Source organism: Phycodurus eques, chromosome 5 (assembly GCF_024500275.1).
Source record: "Phycodurus eques isolate BA_2022a chromosome 5, UOR_Pequ_1.1, whole genome shotgun sequence".
In the NCBI taxonomy this organism is placed as follows: domain Eukaryota; kingdom Metazoa; phylum Chordata; class Actinopteri; order Syngnathiformes; family Syngnathidae; genus Phycodurus; species Phycodurus eques.
Genome location: NC_084529.1, coordinates 16,228,803 through 16,249,122, shown reverse-complemented (window position 1 = coordinate 16,249,122; position 20,320 = coordinate 16,228,803). Strand labels below are relative to the sequence as shown.

At 38.5% G+C, this 20,320-nt stretch overlaps 1 protein-coding gene across 6 annotated transcripts in view; it reads left to right on the top strand.

The window, feature by feature from the left end:
* LOC133403146 (voltage-dependent calcium channel subunit alpha-2/delta-1) overlaps positions 1–7,673 on the top strand; it is a 90,042-nt gene extending 82,369 nt beyond the window's left edge. For 3 of the 6 annotated variants that reach the window (XM_061677756.1, XM_061677754.1, XM_061677753.1), the window contains one exon: positions 2,849–7,673. In XM_061677756.1, coding sequence (XP_061533740.1) covers positions 2,849–2,962 — 114 coding nt within the window. In that variant the 3' untranslated portion in view covers positions 2,963–7,673. The remainder of the gene's footprint in view (positions 1–2,848) is intronic. The other 3 variants (XM_061677757.1, XM_061677758.1, XM_061677755.1) reach the window with 1 other exon arrangement.
* Positions 7,674–20,320: the final 12,647 nt, after the last annotated feature.

Genomic DNA, 20,320 nt, shown 5'->3' with positions numbered 1-20,320 from the left:
ATATATATATATATATATATATATATATATATATATATATATATATATATATATATATATATATATATTTATTTATTTATGCCAGATGTACTGATTTTGAATAATATTCCAGTGAATAGGCTTTAGGTCCTGTTTGTTTATTGCCATGCTACAAATTTCAACACCTTGTGACAGACAACATGCTGTCAAATGTGAATTGAACGTCTTACAAGCTAGAAGCCTAAATTGATCTTAATATGTTATAATACTTTAAGTAAAATAATAATAATAATAATAGTAGTAGTAATTACTATTATTATTATTAGTAGTAGTAGTTAAGATAATTATTGACTAAATAAAAATGGGACAAATGTTAATTAATTTTGTTCATGTATTTTATTTTATTCATTTATTTCAAACATATAAATAAATCAATGAATAAAAAAAATATATAAATAAATGTAAACATTTATGTGTAACAGTATATTTAGAGGACCTAATCAAGTATCATATTAAGCAACAACTATTTTGATCATCAGTTAATCACTTAGACATTTTGTAATTTAAAAATTTCCAAATCTCTCAGCCTCTCAACAGTAAATATTCTCTGTTTTCTTCAGTCCTCCATGAAAGCAGACTGATCATCAAAATAAGACATTGGCAGACATCTGCTTTTCCTTTGGAAAACATTTATCAATATTTTCTATTATTTTCTGAGATGTTATGGACCAAACTGAAACATAATCAATATATGTTTGTGAATTTGCTACACTTTCATTTATTTATCTGATTTATCGATTATTAAAAAAACTATTGACAGAGTAATCGATTATTAAAATAATTATTAGTTAGTTGTAGCCCTACATTGTTTTTTTAATTGTATTTGTACCTATATTTTTAAAACATCATAGAAAAAAAGGATTAAACATGAAATCCTACATTGTTTTTTTAAATGTATTTTTACACATATTTTTAAAACACCAAAGAAAAAAAGGATTAAACATGAAATACAAAATAATATAAATTGTTTAATTTTGTTAATTTACATTTATTATGTATATATTCATTATATAGAGAGATATTTATATATATATATGTTTTAAATATTCTCCCATAACTTGTTGAGATTTTGTTTTATTACGAATGAAATATATTTTTATAATAATAATAATTTGTATTATTATTATTTAATTAAAATTGACTATTACTGTATCTTTAGGCTAGCATCAAACTGAATGCTTCGCATCATTTCAGGAAGCAGTATTTCAGCTGCTTTGTTCACACCCATTATAATTCATTACGTGGGTTCCAACGAAGAAAAAAAGAAGGGTGATGTGGTTCATGTGTTGCATAAATCAGCATAAATCGACAAAATCAAAGGAGGAATGCGGATAAAATATTGTTCATGACCAGCGAACTTTACAGCGTTTATAAGCTGTCTAAATATTTGGTCTAAAAAATGGTCACGTATCTGTGAACCCTGCCTTCCATTGTTTTTTAAGCACTTCTTAGATCAGGACACTTGATGTCTGCGTGAGTGTCCTGGGATCCCAAAAGGGGAAATAGGAAGTGGCCCTTTCTCATCTTTCCATCTCTGCCTTACTTACTTTTAGCTGAGCTCCTCATAGGAAGACAGATTGTGTCACTAAAGTAAACAGAGGAAGCTCTGCACGGCTTTCCTGCCTTTTGAGTCCAGGCCGCTCCGAAACCTTTTCAAGGTCTGCTGCTGGCATTCCTGAGCTTTCTGAATTTCTCCCAACACACATGCACACATATAGTTACAGTTGCACACAGGTGTATGCTGACAATCACATGAAAATGATAGAAAATGGTGAAAGGGATAATAAAAGATATTTGAGGCGTGGACATAATATATATTATTAATTTCAGTACAATGGGATATGAGTAGATCGAAGCTACTGTATCGTTCAAACATGGACACTTCACTGAGCTCTATTGCTGACCAAAACAGCAGCACCTACTGAGTAGCATTATTTTTTTTCATAGATTTTAATTAATTGGGTTTGTACAAATGAAGGGCTTTCCCTAATAATGATGCGTTATTAATTAGGATTTATATCAGTGTTCTACCCTTAAAACTTTGTTTTGTTTAGAACATCTGGCCGTGGTTACTGCTGGAATGAGCATAAAAATAAACAATCACAGGTAAAAAAAACAATTTTACTACAGTCCACACTTTCGGGCATTGCAGGCCTTTCGTAGTTGGTAGTTGATAGCAGTAAACTAAAGCCATCGCGCATTAAAAAAATACAGTCATGTCACTTTACTCTCCACATACAAACTGTTTTCACATCAAACAGCCAACCACTCCCTTTGAAGCCAACAACTTAGTTGTAATCTTTCATCTCCTGCCCCTCCCTTAAAGATACACGTCACTGTTGAATGTCTCCCTCTTGTGGGTTCCGGATTTCAGAGCATTTGTCTATCACTAACTTATGCTAGCGCAGTAGTAAAGCCATTATTTTTGTTTAGGTTTTTAGGAAAAACAGTAAGCATGTCTGTAACTGAGCATGCCACAAAATTACATAATCTTACGCCATTGCACAAACTAGACCATTGCTTGCTGTTTGCAACTTCCAACTTCCTACATTCTATTTAATTATGTGATTATTGTATGTTTTTTTAAAGTACAAACAAAATGAAACGTAAATTTTCCATTATATGTCCTCTTTAAGAGTCCAATATTTGCACCGTATTGACTATGATTTGCTTTCCATCATCCCCTAATTTCATTTAAATTACATTTTTCTCTCATTCCCACACAATTTCGGCGGAATATTTTTCATTAGTGAACAGGTTTTTCTTGACACTGTTTGTGTTTTTTACTGCTGAATGATTTTCCCCGCAGGAAGACGACTCTGATTGCGGTGGAGGGACCGGCCTGAGCCCGAGCCTTCGGGCCACGCTCGTTGTCCAGCTGCTTCTGTTGCTGTGGCTCGGCACGCCTTCGCGAAGCTCGTGACGCCTGTAAACGCACAAACCAACTATGAGCGTTCATAGAGGAGAACGAGACAGTGAAAACGCTCTCACCGAGCAAAGGTCTCATGTCACACGAGGAGGGCAGAGGACGCCACACGGGACGGTATGCAGATGATTTGCAAACACGGTGTTATTTTGTTCACAGTATCGGCGTCTTCATTTTCCGATGCCAAAGGTTTCTTGCTCATTTCCCTCGCATTTCCTTTTCAACGATAACCCTGCTCAGCTGGTTTTCATGCTGTACCCCGAACAATTCTCCTGTGCAAGGGTAAGCGCCAACCAAACCCTTTAATTATGTTTGCTTTTCGAAGACTGTGTGCTCACTGACAGCATTGATTTGTGTAGTTGTAGGTATTGTTTGTATTTACTGCGTATGAAGGGCGAGTAACCCCCCCCTCCTCTGTTTTTTGTTGTTATTGAGTATCTTAAAAATGTACTGTACCTGCTCATCAGGCATTTAGCTACCAGCTCAGTGTTGTATCGTTGCGGCGTGTGCTTCATATCAAGCAAAAGACAATACAGTAATCTGAGCCCTAACGTGAAAATACGTGTAATTAACCCCCCCAGAAAATGTGCTTGCTGAAACCGTCAATATACCACCAACTATGATGCCAAAACACTTTAGCATTTGAAACTCATCTTACATTACCCGAAACAATAAATGTCTTACAGATTATTTGATTTTGAAAAAAATATACCTGAACTGCGTGTGTACATGCACATGTGGGCGAAAATTCCATTTACGAGCAACCCAAGCTAAACTTAGCTCCTCCCTGACATACAACGCTTGTCAGTCGGTATGTATCACTTGAAATATTGTACTTCGTTGAGACCAATTCCTCTTTCGATAAGAATTTGACACCATCTTGTGGCATTTTAGGATGTTAAAGAAAAAACACTAAAGTCTTACAGCAAATAACGGCAGATAAAAAAAATCGCCAATAGACCTTTTCATAATGTTTGTAAATAATAGGCACCAGGGCACTTCTGGGTGGTAAAAAGTGATCGACTTACCAGTCCCTCAATGATCATGCTTAGTATAGCTGAGTTTGCACCATGTCTATTTTTAATAAACTTACCTTTAAATTGTAAATTACGGCTGCCGTTCCATCTCCCTTGGAAGCAGTTTACCTCACGTAACATCCTTTTTTTTTTTTTTTTTCCAACTGACAGGTCACACATTCAAACCACGGTGGTAGAAAAGAAGGCTAAAATCATCATTCAAGCCATTAACCTTTTTTTTTCAATCACTCTTCCTTGGTCAAATGACATGAAAGGGTTTGGTTACTACTAGTGGTGCCATCAGAGATTGCTCTTGCCACCCGGTAGTACGTGCGACGCCGTGGTTAAAACGTCTGTTGGTAAATTTGCAAACTGGAATTGCTGTACCATGAGTCTGACACCAAAGCGTTACGTGGTATCAAGAAACAACACCAAAACCGAACACCGTTAAATCCCTCAGAATTGGGTTTTGACATGCTTAGACAGCATCCCCATTTTTTGGTCTTTGGGTGTCCTGTTTGGGTGATGCATTGAACACCCAGTGCCTAGATCTTAGCTCACATTCCCCTTTTTCCACTGAACAGTACCTACACTCGCCATTGACAAAAACAAGGTACCACCTCCAGTTTCTGCTCAGCTGTGGATCCAACCGTTTGTGTTGAAATGACAAAAATGCTCACGTGAATTCACCCTGTTGCTGTGCCTTCGTTTTGGACAATGCAGCTTTATACTCCACAGTCTCCACTTTGCTGCAGCTGCCCTCAGTCGCCTCTGGAATCAAATTTGTCAGCCCCAAAGTGAAGTGAGGCAAGTGGAGCCGAGCTGGTTTAGTGCAGTGGAACTGAAGAAGCGATTTGTCAGTAGAATTACCTGTGTCACACCTACTGATCTCTCATAGAACACTGGGTGGGAATCACTAGTCTAAACCATGTGGCCCATGAGTCAGTTCTCAAGAGACTTTAGTATGATTTCACAGAAAAAGTAATTTATGAAATCTGCATTTTTGATGGTTTTATTACCTCTGCAACCGTGAATAGCACAAGGCAATGGTTTACCTCATCCAAGCACAAAATCAGATTTTGATCTCCATTGGTTTGTTGGTTGGAGTAAACCCATAATTTTGCTGGGGATCCAGATTTATTTTTCATGGTCTGTGTCACCAATGGAACTGTCCGATCACCGTCCAGAATAAAAAAAATGGTACAGCCTGACAGTTTTCTTCCAATTAACCAGGAGGTAGATGGCACACTAACAAACGGATGGACAGAAATACAAGAAAGGTGTTACACCCATTTTTTAAAGTGTTGGCCGTGGTGAATATGGCTAAGTCACGTTCTTGGTTTTGGATTGTAGTTAGTTTGCTAGCTAGCGGAATTATGCACAGACACATTTTAATAAAACTGTGTACTGAAGTGGGGCATGGACCACGGAAAACCTTGTAAGATTATTGGTGCAGATCGTGGCATTTACCTCCCCATTATAGTCCACTTGCATTGGGGCCAAGTGAATTTAAACCCACTGTAATGTGCAGCCTTGCCACCTAAAGGACTGGAGTGGAACAATCATTAGCAACTGTATTTTGTTTTAAATGATATAAATCCTGCACTGCCTGGAACATCAAAAATGTTTCAGAACATTATTTTGTGGTGCTCATTTTTCTGCCAAATTGATTAAACAGTGCTTAATCCATACATGAAAATCAGTCGCCTTTGAAATTTGCTGTTTTGAACTCAAAATAGGCCATTTCCGTGAGTCGTACAGATCCGATGAGTCACCGTCGCTGTCGTCATAGGCAGTTTCGTACTCCTTGAACACTGGCAGCTAGATCCATTCCACACATCCACCATCCACACACGGATGTAATTGTGAATATTACTTCGTGTCGGACTAATATGCTGGCGCATCGGCCTGAGGTTCCGCCTGTGCGCTCAGGACCGGCTTTGGATAAATCACAAGAGTTGACGAGACCAGAAAAAACACTTCCGCCGCTTCTGCTGTTAAGAAGTAACAGTACTTTTACGATTACAATGATCTAAATGTCGGTCGCTACTTTTATTTATCAATTATTGCTTATTTATCAACTATTTTGTGAGCGAGACTACAACTTAGACTTCCACATTGGCGGTGTTTGCTCCAATCCTGTTTACACGCTAGTAACGTTTAAGTCTAGTTCACCAATGAAACGACGCAAGAAAGTCACATGACCTCACACGTCTTCTATTGGGCTTCCCGGGCATAGGTATTAAAACTAGATAAGCCAGCCCGGCTGATCGTCGTGCCTACGTGGCGCCCATGTTGGGAAGGTTGTCATTACCATGAAGGCAACGGCGCGCAACTCGTCGTGTTTACATTTAGACAAACAAAAACAACAGCTTTCATGTATTGTAGTATTTGTCTGGCACTGTCTGCCCAAACGTGGATATTTCAGCTCACTTATAACTTGAGAAAACACCGTGCAAATTGCAGATGTTTTGTTGTAGTTTTGACTGTGCATACCCACACACCCACTGGGCATGGCTCAAGTTGGAGGCCAAAACAAAAAAGCAAAGAAATGAGGCAAATTTAATTTTAATCCTAAATTTGTACATCAACATGTACTTGAGCGGTGTAAATAAATGTTTTTCTGCGTGAATAAAATGTGTTTATATTGCCTTATTGTACTCTTCAGAGTCTTCCAGATTGCTTAATTTATGTTAAAATCAATAACATTCACTGCGGGAGCCCGGGGGATCCCCCCAAACCCCCCCCCCTACAATGTTTTTTTTTTCTTTTTTGTCACCCTTTTCATGCCTTTGGTGTTTGCATGTTTGTCAATCAATATTTCAGTTGTACAATTTCACACTAAATTCTCTTGAGAACGCTTTAAGGGCCAAAACATGAAGAAAAGATGAGGAATGCACTTTCTTCCTGGATCCACCTCAGCCTAAAGTAGAGCTGAGCTCATGCTCCAACATCTCACTTAATTCGCTTTCTGTTTTCTCTGTGTCACCCAACTCAGACAACTTGCGAATGAGCTCGATATCAAACATGACGTTTCTTTGTTTTCCCTCCGCTCCTTCCCTCGTCTTCCTGCTTGTTACCTCTTTGTTGTTTGCTCGATTAATAGTGTTGTGAAGCAGACGCCGGCTTAATGTCTCTGCGTCCAAAACGCTGCAAAGTTACCGGGAGGGTTTTTTTTTGTGTGTTTCGAGCGCTCTCGCAGTCAGCATCTGGGCCTGCTGGATAGAACGTGAGAGGACAAAATATCAATGTTCATCCAGCATTGCCTTACCTCGCCATTTGAATCAGCATCATGGTGACCACGTGCATGCCTTCTGAGGTTTAAGTTCTCTCCACCTTGCCTTCGTGTTGAGCTGCTGGTGCTACATGTGTAGGTGATGCCTGTTTATCAAAGTGTTGACGTGTGTTTTAGCCAGAGGAGAGGGCGCGGAGGGGGTCATGTCTATCGATGCGAAAGCATGTTTGTGTGCCCCCCTCCCCCTACTCCTACATGATATCTGATTGTGCTTTCATACTGTACATTATTTACTCTTTTGTGGAACTTGACTATAGCCTGAATACATTTTTGTATACATTTGTACACTATTTACTGTATAAAAGAGAAAAATAACAAAGGTTAAAAAATATTTATAACATGGTGTTGATTATTGTGCAAATATAAAATATTCACAATAAAAGTGTTGTATTGTTAAGGATTTTTCTGACTCTTTTTTTAAACTATTAGCAGCACCTCACATCTGTGTTACCGCATGGTGTTAATAGGACTTATTTCATAACCCCATTCTTGGCAAATCTTTTTTTTTCTTTCTTAAGAAGGACATTAAGCAAAATAGAATTTTGAACTCTCACTGCTGTGGGCATTTAGATTCGTGTATGAATATATTTGTCAAGTATGTTTTTCAACGGGTATGCAGGGAAGAGTGTCGCCCAGCTTGTCTGTGAAATTCAGGTTTGTAAACCACTGTAATGACGAACAGATCCCTGTAGATGATATCAGCGCAGCTTTTGAGCAGAAGATAAAGACGGTGGCGGTGAATCTTGGAGTGTCACTCCGATTATCAGGAAGAGAAAAGACAACATGTTGGAAGTCGGACAAATTGAGGCACCTCACACTTGAACAGTGTATGTAAATGTATGGTATAAACCGGGGGTGTCCAAATTACAGCCTCTGGGCCGTTTGTGGCCCGCTGTCCATATTTTACTATTTAACAAGTCTTTTTTTCTTGTAAAAGAAGATTCTACTCTTGTAGATAGATTCAGGGCTTATATTGTGACACGACACAATATTCTGTGTGTCCTGAAAATCTGTCAAAATGCTGGCAATATGGGGAACTGCTTTGAAAATGGCTAGCAGTGAATAGCTTCTGTACAAATAGTTGGGTATCTGAAGTGCCTGCCCACCTATCAAGTGTAAAATTACACTACTAAGTAAATATTTTCTGAATTGCCAATTTCCCAAAATGATTAAGCCGTTGTGAATATTAAGTATAATTTGGTTGGTTGGTGATGAAGTGCTGCCTCCACAAATGAAAATACAATGGATGCTTTTACTGTCCTAGTGCGGGCTTGCACGCTCTTTGCTGCCTACACTCGCTTTTTTAGACTCAACTAGTAGCTTTTCTCCTTTGTCATCATGGTAACGAAATCCGTTGCCTCATGTTGTAAACCCACATTAAAGGTAGGTGATTAAATGTTATTGAAGGTAATGTGTAATGTCTGCTTTGCGTCTCCTATTATTCACCAGGAGTCCTTTGTCTTGAAATATAGAAAACAATCATTCTACCTTGGCGAAGGTCTCCACTGTCCTTTCTAGTCCTGTTGTATATCAGCCCTGTTGTTTTGGCTCCACTGCTATTGTGTTTGAGGCTATTTGTGTTTACTGCGATGGCAAAGTCTCCGACGGTTTGTTTCTTTTAGAGATGTGTCAGACAGGGAGTCCTCTGTATGTTTGCTCTATAGTGATCACCTAGAAGGCAGCTCGTAAGGGGATACCCTTGTAAATGGGGGATGAGGTCGTAGCCTTTAACATGCCTGACTTAAGGAGTTACAGACGCGGAGAAGTAGCGGCAGCGGGTCATTTGGCTCATCTTTATTTGGGAATTCAAATCTGAAGACATACCAGACAGGCACGCATGGTCGTAGACATACACAATGTATTTTCCTCTTGATTTTGATGCATTATCAACAATCAAAACAATCGGGTTATAATAATCAGCTCAGCTCAAATTGAAATCCCTTGATGTGATCAATGAGGGAAAAAAATCATAACGAGTACTGTTACTGACACTGAATTTGAATGACATCCAAATAAAATAGACCTTGGTTCTATGCACAAAAATCCTTGCGTCAACGGATAAATTATGACTTTAAATCCAAGTTTGGATTCAATGACAAAGTGAGTAGCAACACACAAGTAGGCACGAGATGGTATCAGATTCTGATGGGATGATAAACCTGAGAAACAATATTGTGGTTTTACAGTATCATAGTATTGCAATTACAGCTAAAAAATTTGTTACTTTCAAATTTTGGGGTAAATAACTTTTTTTCCATTGAATATACTCCATGGGTACATAAGTTCATTTGTCATTTTAGGTTAATTAGAGACTAAATTATCCATTAGAGTGAGTTTGAACGGTTTGTCTATACTGTATGTGCCCCTCTGATAAACCTCGCCTCCTGCGCAAAGTCCACTGGGAAATGCTCCAGCTCACCCGGGACCCCAATGAGGACAAATGCTATTGAAAATAGAGGGCTTGACAAACAACAGCATGTAGCCTCTCAAGACAACTATATCGCATACTTTACAAAATGAATGTGATCTTGACAAAGAATGTTAATGACAGGTGATATCTGCCATCTTTTGTTGGATGTCATTCAAAGACACCAGAAATCTTGCTTTAAAAGAAGACAAATGCTCCTTGAAATATGAAGAAACTTAGATAAAAATTGTAATCCAGCAGACCAACACTCCAAATCTATACAGTTCATGATTAGAAATACAAACATTAGAAAGGTTTGATAAGTTTTAATTAGCTCGAGAGCACTCTAATCAGAGACGGGCATTGGATTACATTTCCTTGATTGAGGATTTTAATTCCAGTGTATTTGCTGCGTGGGTCAAGGTCTGAAGGAGGTCTGAGGTCTGGATGAAGCTCAACTTCAACCATAGCGGACTTCTTTTGATAACAAACTCGTTGCGAATACTTAAAGACTTAGTAAAGTGACCAAAACAATGTCGAGTAAATTTTGACACATGACAGTGAAGAGCGTTGTTAACAATCTGCCAAATTTGATGGAATTAAAAAAATTCCCCAAGTAGACTATGTAAAGGTTCCAAAATAGAGCCCGCCCTCCAGCTGCAGGCCTGTGTGGGCGTGTCCGCAGAGTGCGCTGCGTGGAACCCTCAGCTGTCATTCACGTACGTCTCTGTAGCTATTTGCAGCTCACACAGCCACACACGGCCACATGCTAACTTTCGCTATGTCTACTAAACAGTTAACTCTCCCCGCAGTCATGACACACAAAAAAGTGAGGCGGCGACATTGGACAAGCTGACGCCATACTGGTGAGGTCGCTGCCTCGTTAGCTTGCTAGCCAAATAGCTCATTAACTCACGAGCTAGCACACGTAATAAACAGTTATCAATCCCTGAAGTGGCTCTGTTGTGAGGGCCCACGCGGCTGTGGTGAATTCAACGGGCTCCAACGCTGGTACGCGGTACCGCCGGTGGCCACTAACCAGGTGGACCCGGGCGGAGCTGTCCGGAATGACCCATGAACAAGCTGTGTCGTGGAGGTAATGTCCTCTGTTGCTAGTTCAGGTAAGCGGGGCTGTCTTCTTAACGTCATTGTCGGCCAGAACACCACTTGGGCCAGACTCAGAAGAAAGACGGTAATAAATTCACAGAGGAGGCTGTGTGGGTTTTTCTCTTTTGCTCCATTTCTTAGAATGCAATTTCTCTCTGTTTGCACATGTACGTGTACATGTTTGTCTATATGTTTTTCTAAATGAGAAAGAATAACCAAATACAGGTTAGTAAGTGACCCCATACAGAGGATAAATAATAACAATAGTCGACTACAGTTACAAAGGAAATACATCAAGAATAAAGTTAAGCTAGCGACATTTACACAGGTAACAGGCACTTCCTTTATTATACTCTTATTCTGAAAGACCAAGTGCACCACTTCCGGTACCAGATTGTCATTGGCTCAGTGATGGATACATGGTAACTTTCAGTAATTAACATCACGTAAGACACTAATAAAGTGTTCTGTTGGAACAAGTAATGGATAATGCTAGCAAACTACTTAATGCATACTTACGTCGCTACTCACTTTCTCATTGACGCTCGCATCGTGCGCCTATAAACAACAAAGAAACCTAACATGCATCTATGTGGAATTTGGGAGGAAGTACCCGGAGAAAGCCCTGCAATTGGCTGGCGACCAGGGTGTACCCTGCCTCTCGCCCGGAGATAGCTGGAATAGGCTCCAGCACGCCCGCAACCCTGCTGAGGATGATGAATGAATGAATGAATGAATACCTGGAGAAAGCCTACACAAGCACAGTGAAATAATGCAAACGCGACACAAGAAGGCCAGAGCCGAGATACGAACCCAAACCTCAAAACTGTGACGTAGATGTGGTAACCACTTGTATTAGTAATTGAACACACAACAGCAGGAACTCATCAGCAGCTAAAGAATGACACGTACAGTAATGGACATTTTCAGCCAAAGGTACCGTGACTCATGCATTGCAGGCCATTTTATTTTGTCAATGTCAAAGTCTGCCTAAGAGAGTTTTATGTTTGTCTGCATCAGTAACTTTTCTTTCTCTCTCTTTCTGCAATGTGCTTATTTTAGCATAACGTTGGCCCGCTCAAGTAAGAACACTTCACCGTGAAGCTGAAGCCGCGTGACTCACTGCCGCATAGGTCAAAAAGCCGTCTTCTTTTCGGAGTTTGTTCCGCTAATTGCAGGAAGTGACACACGCGACTGATGCTGACTCCAACGAAATTATTTCATGTTTCGCCCCTCACTTTGAAAAGTTCATCAACACTATTTTGATTGTAATAAAAACATGCCTCTGTGGAGTTTATACTAACAAACGCTATCTGTGGTGCAACACAGCGATGGTGCGAGTCTAAATTTAGCCGCAACGTTCTCAGCGGCCTCGGCCCCGTGACTTCACCCGGGGGCAATCAACCCGTGTCTGGATAAACTTCCTCTAAATCTGCTAACAAGAGAGCGGACAAAGAGTTTAATTGGCAAGCTTTGTTTGGCTTCAGTTTTTTTTTTTTTAACTGACAAAAACAGGGACGATTAAATCGCAACAGAGCCACCAACATAGAGGTCAATACTTGGTATAAACATCCTATAATAGGAGCACATTGCCTTCGAAAGAAATTTACATTAGCATATAGTGTAGAATATAGTATTCTGTTTATATATTATTATTTATGTATAGTTTTCAATCCAATGCTGCTGACTAGTCTTGCTGTTGTATTAATCTAGTATCTACTGCATTTATTAATGTGAAACATTAACATCTGCATATACCACATAGACTATTGATTTATACAACATAAATATTTTTAGCTGTATACAATACAACAATACTTGCTCCTGTTCACATTCATATAGATGCATATTTTGTATTGTTACTCCATTTTCTGTCCAGCTTCTCCTCACTATGGTCGCGGGCGTGCAGGGAGCCTATTCCAGCAATCAATAATAATTTATTACGAATGATTTCGTGGACCCTCACATTAACCCAGTTTGAGAACCACTGCCTTCAATGTGCTTCAGGCCCAACAACAAAAAACATCGTCAAATGAAGGCCACTCTAAGGGGCAGGAATGTGTTTCTTTGAAAGAATTCACTTGGAAGAGTTAGCACTTGCACAACACACACACACACACACACACACTAAGAAGACATCGAGAGAGAACAAGCAGAGGTGGTGAGATCAGATCAGACAATGGTGCGGTCATATTTATGGCTTTTGAGTTTGAATCACAGCCTGTGCTATTTCCTGTGAAATGTGGCCAAGTGTGTATGTGTGTGGGTTTGACTTCCTGTTTAAATATTAATTTTGTCTTTTTTATTTTGATGATACTTTAATTACAAGTCCACTAAGGATTGACATTGGACTGGGTTTCATCGATGGTTTATAAGTGGAAACCATGACAGCAGTTAAATCTTTGACGCTTGCCTCCTACAGTAAAATTAAGTGAAACCAAACCCGGGCAGGTTGTTCCCGTTCTGTTGGCATAGTTGTCAATGTTGTGTGATAGTAACACGTATACAGAATAATACTATCAATGTTATAAATAATTGCAAATATTATTTTTTATATTTTGATTTACAAATATGTTAGGTATGTTTGTATGTTAATGTTTTTATTTGTTTACTAAAGAAAATATTGAATCATTGTGACCCATTGTATGAAATGATATATTGTACATGGAAATTGATGATTTTGTTTTGTTTTATGTCACGTTTTCCAGGGTTAAGGGGCAACATGAGGTGATCGCTTGTCGGGGCAGGTCTGATTTATCAACTGTATTTGTTTCGGCAGGGTTTAACAAGGCGATTAAACAATTTGAGCTTGCCGATGGAGAACTGAAGACTAAGTCTTCGAGACAATTTGGTGAACAAGATTTTCTGTGTGTGCGTGTGTGTGTTCATGTTTTTGGTGACGGGATGTCTGGGGGATCACTCAGCTGCGCGCCAAGAACACTGAGCCAAGTTGGCCATAAACAAGTTCATTAAAAGTAGAGTTCTGACACAGACACACGTTGGATGAAACATACCTTCAGATTGTGTGTGTGTGTGTGTGTGTGTGTGTGTATGCAGCCCACCATATGAGGAGCCGTTAGGGACATTATTCAGGATTAGCTCTCACACTTACTATTCAAATGCTTTCACACACACAGAAACTACTGAAAGGCTCTCATAAACACAACTCAAACAGTCTTACACGAAGTGTCTTGCTCTCATTTACACTACTCAAATGCTCTCATTTACACTAGTCAAATGCTCTCATTTACACTACTCAAATGTTCTCATTTACACTACTCAAATGCTCTCACACACACACACGTCTTGCTCTCATCAACACTACTCAAATGTGTTCACGCGAACACGTCAATCACATTCTCGGACACATCACTGGCATTCACGAGTTCATGTCAATCATGCTGACACGTGAATAGTGTAAATCTTTTATTAGGTAGTTCAATTAAAAAAAAAAAAATATAGAGATGAACTCCACAATGCACACACTCAGAGTGAAGTATTTCATATTTAAAATATGTATTATTTTGATGATTGTAGCACATAGCAAATAAAAAAATTCCCCATATTGAAAAACTAAAATATAACGTCAAATGAAATAGTCAATTAATTCAAGAAATAAATTGATTTTAATGTAGAAATGATAATAATCAATAAGTATACGACATCCATCCATCCATACTATACAGTATAATGCTATGTAACGCTACTGCTTAAGTTAGGCTTACTATTCTTCAGTTTCTAAAACTGTAGGCATGTATTTCACTAAAACAAACAGCGTATCACCTGACCCCGACATACTTGTTAATGGAGAAAAAATGCAAATTGTCAGCCAATACAAATATCTTGGGTTAATAATAGATTCACAGCTTTCCTTTAAAGCCCATATTGACAAATTGTGTAAAAACATCAAATTAAACCTAGCAAATTTTCGTGCAATTCGAAATGAAATGTCAACTGAAGCCGCAAAAATGTACTTGCATTCAATGATTCTTTGTCACTTTAACTATTGCATAACCAGTTGGTCCCAGGCTGGTCAGAACGCAAAAAAAACATTGGAGGTTTTGTACAAACAAGTAATTAAAGTGATGGATAAAAAGCCAAGGCACTATCATCACTGTGCAATTTTAAAAAAATACAGTATTTTAAACTGGGACAGTCTTCACATATTTGCAGATTTAAATTTGATTTATAAAGTACTGCATGATTTGGCTCCAGCTCCTCTGGCTGAGTTCATCAGCCAAAGAAACAGCTCTGAGCGTGTCACTCGAGGCTCTGTCAGAGGTGACTGTCTCATTCCTCTGCGCAGGAGCACTTTCAGTAAGTCAGCCTGGTCAGTGAGGAGCGCTGGTGAGTGGAACTCAGTACCTGAGGAGGTTAAACTGCTTACAACATACAAGGCCTTCACAAAAAAAAACTGAAAATGTGGCTAGTTAACACCTATAGCTGCCAACACTAAAAGACAAGTATGTTATGATGTTTTTTTTTTTTTGTTATGATCAAATGATTTGTGGATTTATTCTCTCTTAATAGTATAGTAAGTCTTTGATTATGTATCCTGTATTATATTGTCTTGTAGATGTATTTTACTGCTTTTTTATATCATGTCCAGGGGACTACAGATGAAAACTAGCCTTCTGGCTAATTCTGGCTTTTTTAACCATGTGTACTTCATGTGCTTTATGAAATTGCATTGTCCCCTTTCAAATAAACTGATTAACGATAACTATTGTACTTTATGGCTGTTGGTCAATGCCATATTTTTTTTATTTTGAAACCACTTCCTTTTCAACTCATATAAATACACACTCACACAAACATGTCGAATCTATTCACATACCATCCTCAAATCCATTCATAAAATATACTCAAATGCTTTCACATTTCCATCTCACATGCTCGCATACATACTTGTGGGGAAAAAAAAGAAATCTTGGGAGATATATTTTAAGATAGATAGATTTCAGTATTTCAATAGTGTGTATGAGAGCATTTCAGTACTGTGTGAGTGTTTTAGTCATGTGAATGGCAGTGTTTTGGTGTTGTGTGAGACCCACTCAGTAGTGTGAGAGAGTGTTTCAGTAATGTGGATGAGAGCATGCCATTCATTTGTATGATAATGTTTCAATAATGAGTGTGTGAGAGTGCTTTAGTATTGAGTTATGAGAGAGTTTCAGTAGTGAGTGTATGAGAGCGTTTGGTCGTGCGTATGGCAGCATTTCAGCAGTGTGTGAGAGCATTTCACTAGTGTGTATGAGAGCATTTCAGTAGCATGTGAGTGTTTCAGTCGTGCATATGGCAGTGTTTTAGTAGAGCATGAGAGCATTTCAGGAGTGTGTGAGAGTGTTTATGACACCCGTGAACGAATAAAGTAACGATTAGTGTCGCACCTGAGGCCGCTCATGAGTCACACGAGTCACACGGGGTCAAATTAGCAGCTAGCGACCGACAGACGACACAACGCTGACTGTTAGCAGCTGTGTAAGAAATGAGGAAACGCAGGTTAGCTCGTGGTTTTGATGGTGACGCGCGTGTCCTCGGGGCTGCTTTTGTTATCCTACACACGCGCGCGCACTGGACGAGCCCGGTTGCAGGTTTTGGAGGCAGTTTTATTCAGTTTGAAGCAGCTTTCCATGGTTTACGGTGGACGTTTTAGGTCATCCATTAGGTCAGGTTCATATTCTGCAGCATGCTGAACGTTCTGTTAATTATTTCCACTCTCATCAAAAAACAAATAAACATGCGTTGGGCTTTTGGTACCGTTCTACAATAATAGGGTACTGTCACAGCAAGGTGGGAACATACTGGGAACGTGCTCTGTTCTTTAATGCGGCCCACCAAGCATTTACAATATCAGCAATCCTGTAATATTTGCTGCATTCATTACTTTATTTCTAATACTATACCTCATTAACCTATCCGTTTATTGATTTATTGTAAATAATAATCCATGTCCATACCGCTTTATCCTCACAAGGGTCGCGGGTGTGCTGGAGCCTATCCCAGCCATCTTCGGGTGACAGGCGGGGTATGCCCTGAAATGGTCGCCAGCCAATCGCAGGGCACTGTAACTAATAAAATAATACTTATTGGTCAATAATAAACAACTTGACATATACAGTTAGCAGTTTTGCATTTGTTTTATTAAATAACGAAATCATGAATTGTGATTAAATTAATTGCAAATTTAAAAAAAGGTAATGAAAGTATTTATCATTTTATCGTTAAAATGAAATTCGTATTTTATGTTTTACATATAGTAAGACCTTTGTAACAATATTTTTTAACCTAATCTACGAATAAAGCGGCTCATCTGTAACATAAAAAAGTGAGCGTGAATTATTATATATCGAAATGAACAGTTTTACTATGATCTATTACAATTTTTCTCTATTTATTAATTTTTTTTTAATTTTATGTACTAATCTCATTAAATAATTGGTTAATTGGTTTACTGCACAGTAACTAACAAATTATGATTATGATGACGATGATTATTATAATATTACAGTTTTACACATACATTTAATAATTTTGTATTTATTTTATTAAACAATTGACTAATCAATCATAATTAAAGTCATTCATTTATTCATCTTCCATTCCGCTTATCCTCATTAGGGTCGCGGGCGTGCTGGAGCCTATCCCAACTATCTTCGGGCTATCTCATTATAAATTTAAAAAAATATTTAATTCTTCATTCAGCGTTAAAATGAAAGTATTTTATATGTTTTACGTATAGTTAGGTACATAAAATTAAATTTTAAATGTGACTTTATTTTGTTTACCTAATCTGTCCCATGTGTTCGTTTTAAGAATCAAAGGTGGCTCTGCAGCAACAAAGTTTGGCCACCCCTGCATTACAGGATTTTATAGATAAGTGACTTTTCTTTTCTTATTATTATTTTTGTTTGAAATTTATTATGAAACAGTTGACGTGAAAAGCAAAAACAAGTGTGACCAATAAATGCATTCAAGCACATCCAATTGCATTGATGTCATCTCTCCTCATGTACTGTAACGTATCAAGCAGCACTATTGTCCTCAATTCATTCATTGCTTTTTCGAATTCCATGTCTGAGGCATTTTCCAGTTTACAAATGCATTTCCAGCTGCTATTATTAACAGGCCCAAACAGAAATGACGGAAGCTTTATGGGACAAATAAACTGAAAAGCAAAACAATAGAAGCCAACATTTCCTTTTTGCTACACTGTACCTATAAATTGTGCATGTAAACACGACCCGTTTTTTTAATTAAATAACTATTCCAGTTCCCAGTGTGATTAGGAGGGCAGCTGTACATTTGAGTGCGCTTTACAATGGCGATGTATGTGACGTCATGCTGCTGTTCGGCGGGGGCTAAAGGATGTTTCATTTAAACAGTTTTGGCTTTGTAGGGATATACAAAGTCCACTAATTGTTCCTCCCACATTCTGCCTACTAGGTTCACGTCGACGCCCATAAACACAAGAGCAGAGGCCGACAAAAGGCTGTAATTTCTACCTTTTATCTATGATTGAAAGTATAGCATGAAAACGTTGCTCCCAGGGCAATGTTGTTCAATTTTAAAGCTGCATAAGTGATGGATGAGTTTTTTTTTTTTTTTTGTTACATCGGTTATCTGTGATTGATGAAGCAAGCTTTACAGGTGACACTTTGACAACGTGTCTAAACTATGTCAAGATGAAAATCCATTTTTTGAAAGAGAGCTCGTAAAACAACAAAACAGTATGTAACCCAGTGGAACATAAATCTCACGAATCAATGTCAATTCTGTCCCTGTTAATACAAATAATCTATTGTAGTTGTAGCCTGCGAACCTTTTTATCAAGTGTAAAAATGCGTCAAAGTGACAATATTACAGTGAACCCCCATTTATGGCGGGTGGATATGCACCTGACATATTTATATAGTTTTACCCTCCCAAATGCTTTAAACACATTTAAACTTATTAAAATACACAAATAACTGGCGCTCCTTCAAAACTCCCATGCCCAAAAAAAATTATGGGAAAAAACATAAATGAGTGAGGGATTATGTAAAATAAAAACACGCGCAAATAAGTGGGGGATCGGGTTAAAAAGATACACGAACAAGCGGGGGGTTTTGCCAATAACGGAGGATAGGTTGGAAAAAATGAACTGTGAGGCTCTAACCAGTCGTTCACCGTGCCGCCTGAATTAAATAATATTCCAATTATCCATCCATCCATTTTCTGAGCCGCTTCTCCTCACTAGGGTCGCGGGCGTGCTGGAGCCTATCCCAGCTGTCATCGGGCAGGAGGCGGGGTACACCCTGAACTGGTTGCCAGCCAATCGCAGGGCACATAGAAACAAACAACCATTCGCACTCACAATCACACACAGTGGGATAGGCTCCAGCACTCCCGTGACTCTTGTGATGATAAGTAGCTCAGAGAATGGATGGATGGATGGATAATTAATATTAAAATTGACGACATTTAAAACATGAAATATAATAAAACATATTAGAATGAAGCTTGTAGCTCTTTAACAGCTTATTTTGTACTTTCTGAAGAAAAAAAATCTAGTACAGACCACTTTTATTTACTTTTCATGTAGTCTACAGTACATATTTTACTTCTCAAGTACAGTACATGTGTTTAAAGAACAGTTCAGTTGTATTAAACTGAAGTACAGTAAATGTGCCTTTTTTTTTTTAATAAAAAAAGCCTCTGTATCTTTTTTTTATAATAATTGGCTATTTATGGTGGTACTTGGAGAGCGAAATTGTTTTAGGCGATACTTGGGGTAAGAAGTTTGAGAACCACTGGCCTAAATCATTTTTAACTTAATGTCACAATATGAATACGTTTATCTGCGCTCTTTTTACGTGACTGTCGTAAATCCGGCTCTACGCGTTGCGCAACTCTGCGATCAGGCGGGTTAGACCCGGTCTTGGTAATTTCGTGGACCCACTTACATTTGTGCGTTTAAAAGTGGGAAGTCTGCGCTGGTCTGGGCGTGTTCACAGCCGACTTCAGTCCTGTCCAATCGAAGTGGCCCCTGTCATTCCCTTTAAAAGCAGTGAATCGTCTCGCATGGATACGACCCTATCTACGGAAAGAGGATGCAGCGATGTGTGCATGACTGGAGCATTGAACGTTTGCGGGTACCCTTATTAAATGAACTGGTGAAAACTGCTGGCGACTTAAACTTGTCCACGGACCTTATGGAGCGACATCCCCTGCAAACAATTGTTTGTCACATTAACTCAAAGAAACAAAATATATTGAAACATCAAAATGTTCGACCAAATCATCAACGTAATAATAGAAGTCCTCAACGCCAACAAATATTGCGAAACACTATATACAGGCTAATGGAAATTAACATAGATGTTTTGGTAATTATAAATCTTAAAAACTGCTACTTTAACACAGACAGAGCAAAACAGTTTTAAAGGTATAGTTAAACACCAAATTGTTCAAACAATATAATTTCGTCGAACGAACAGCTGCTAGCTTAATGCTAACATATGAAAATGGGAAACGCAATAGACGGGCTGATG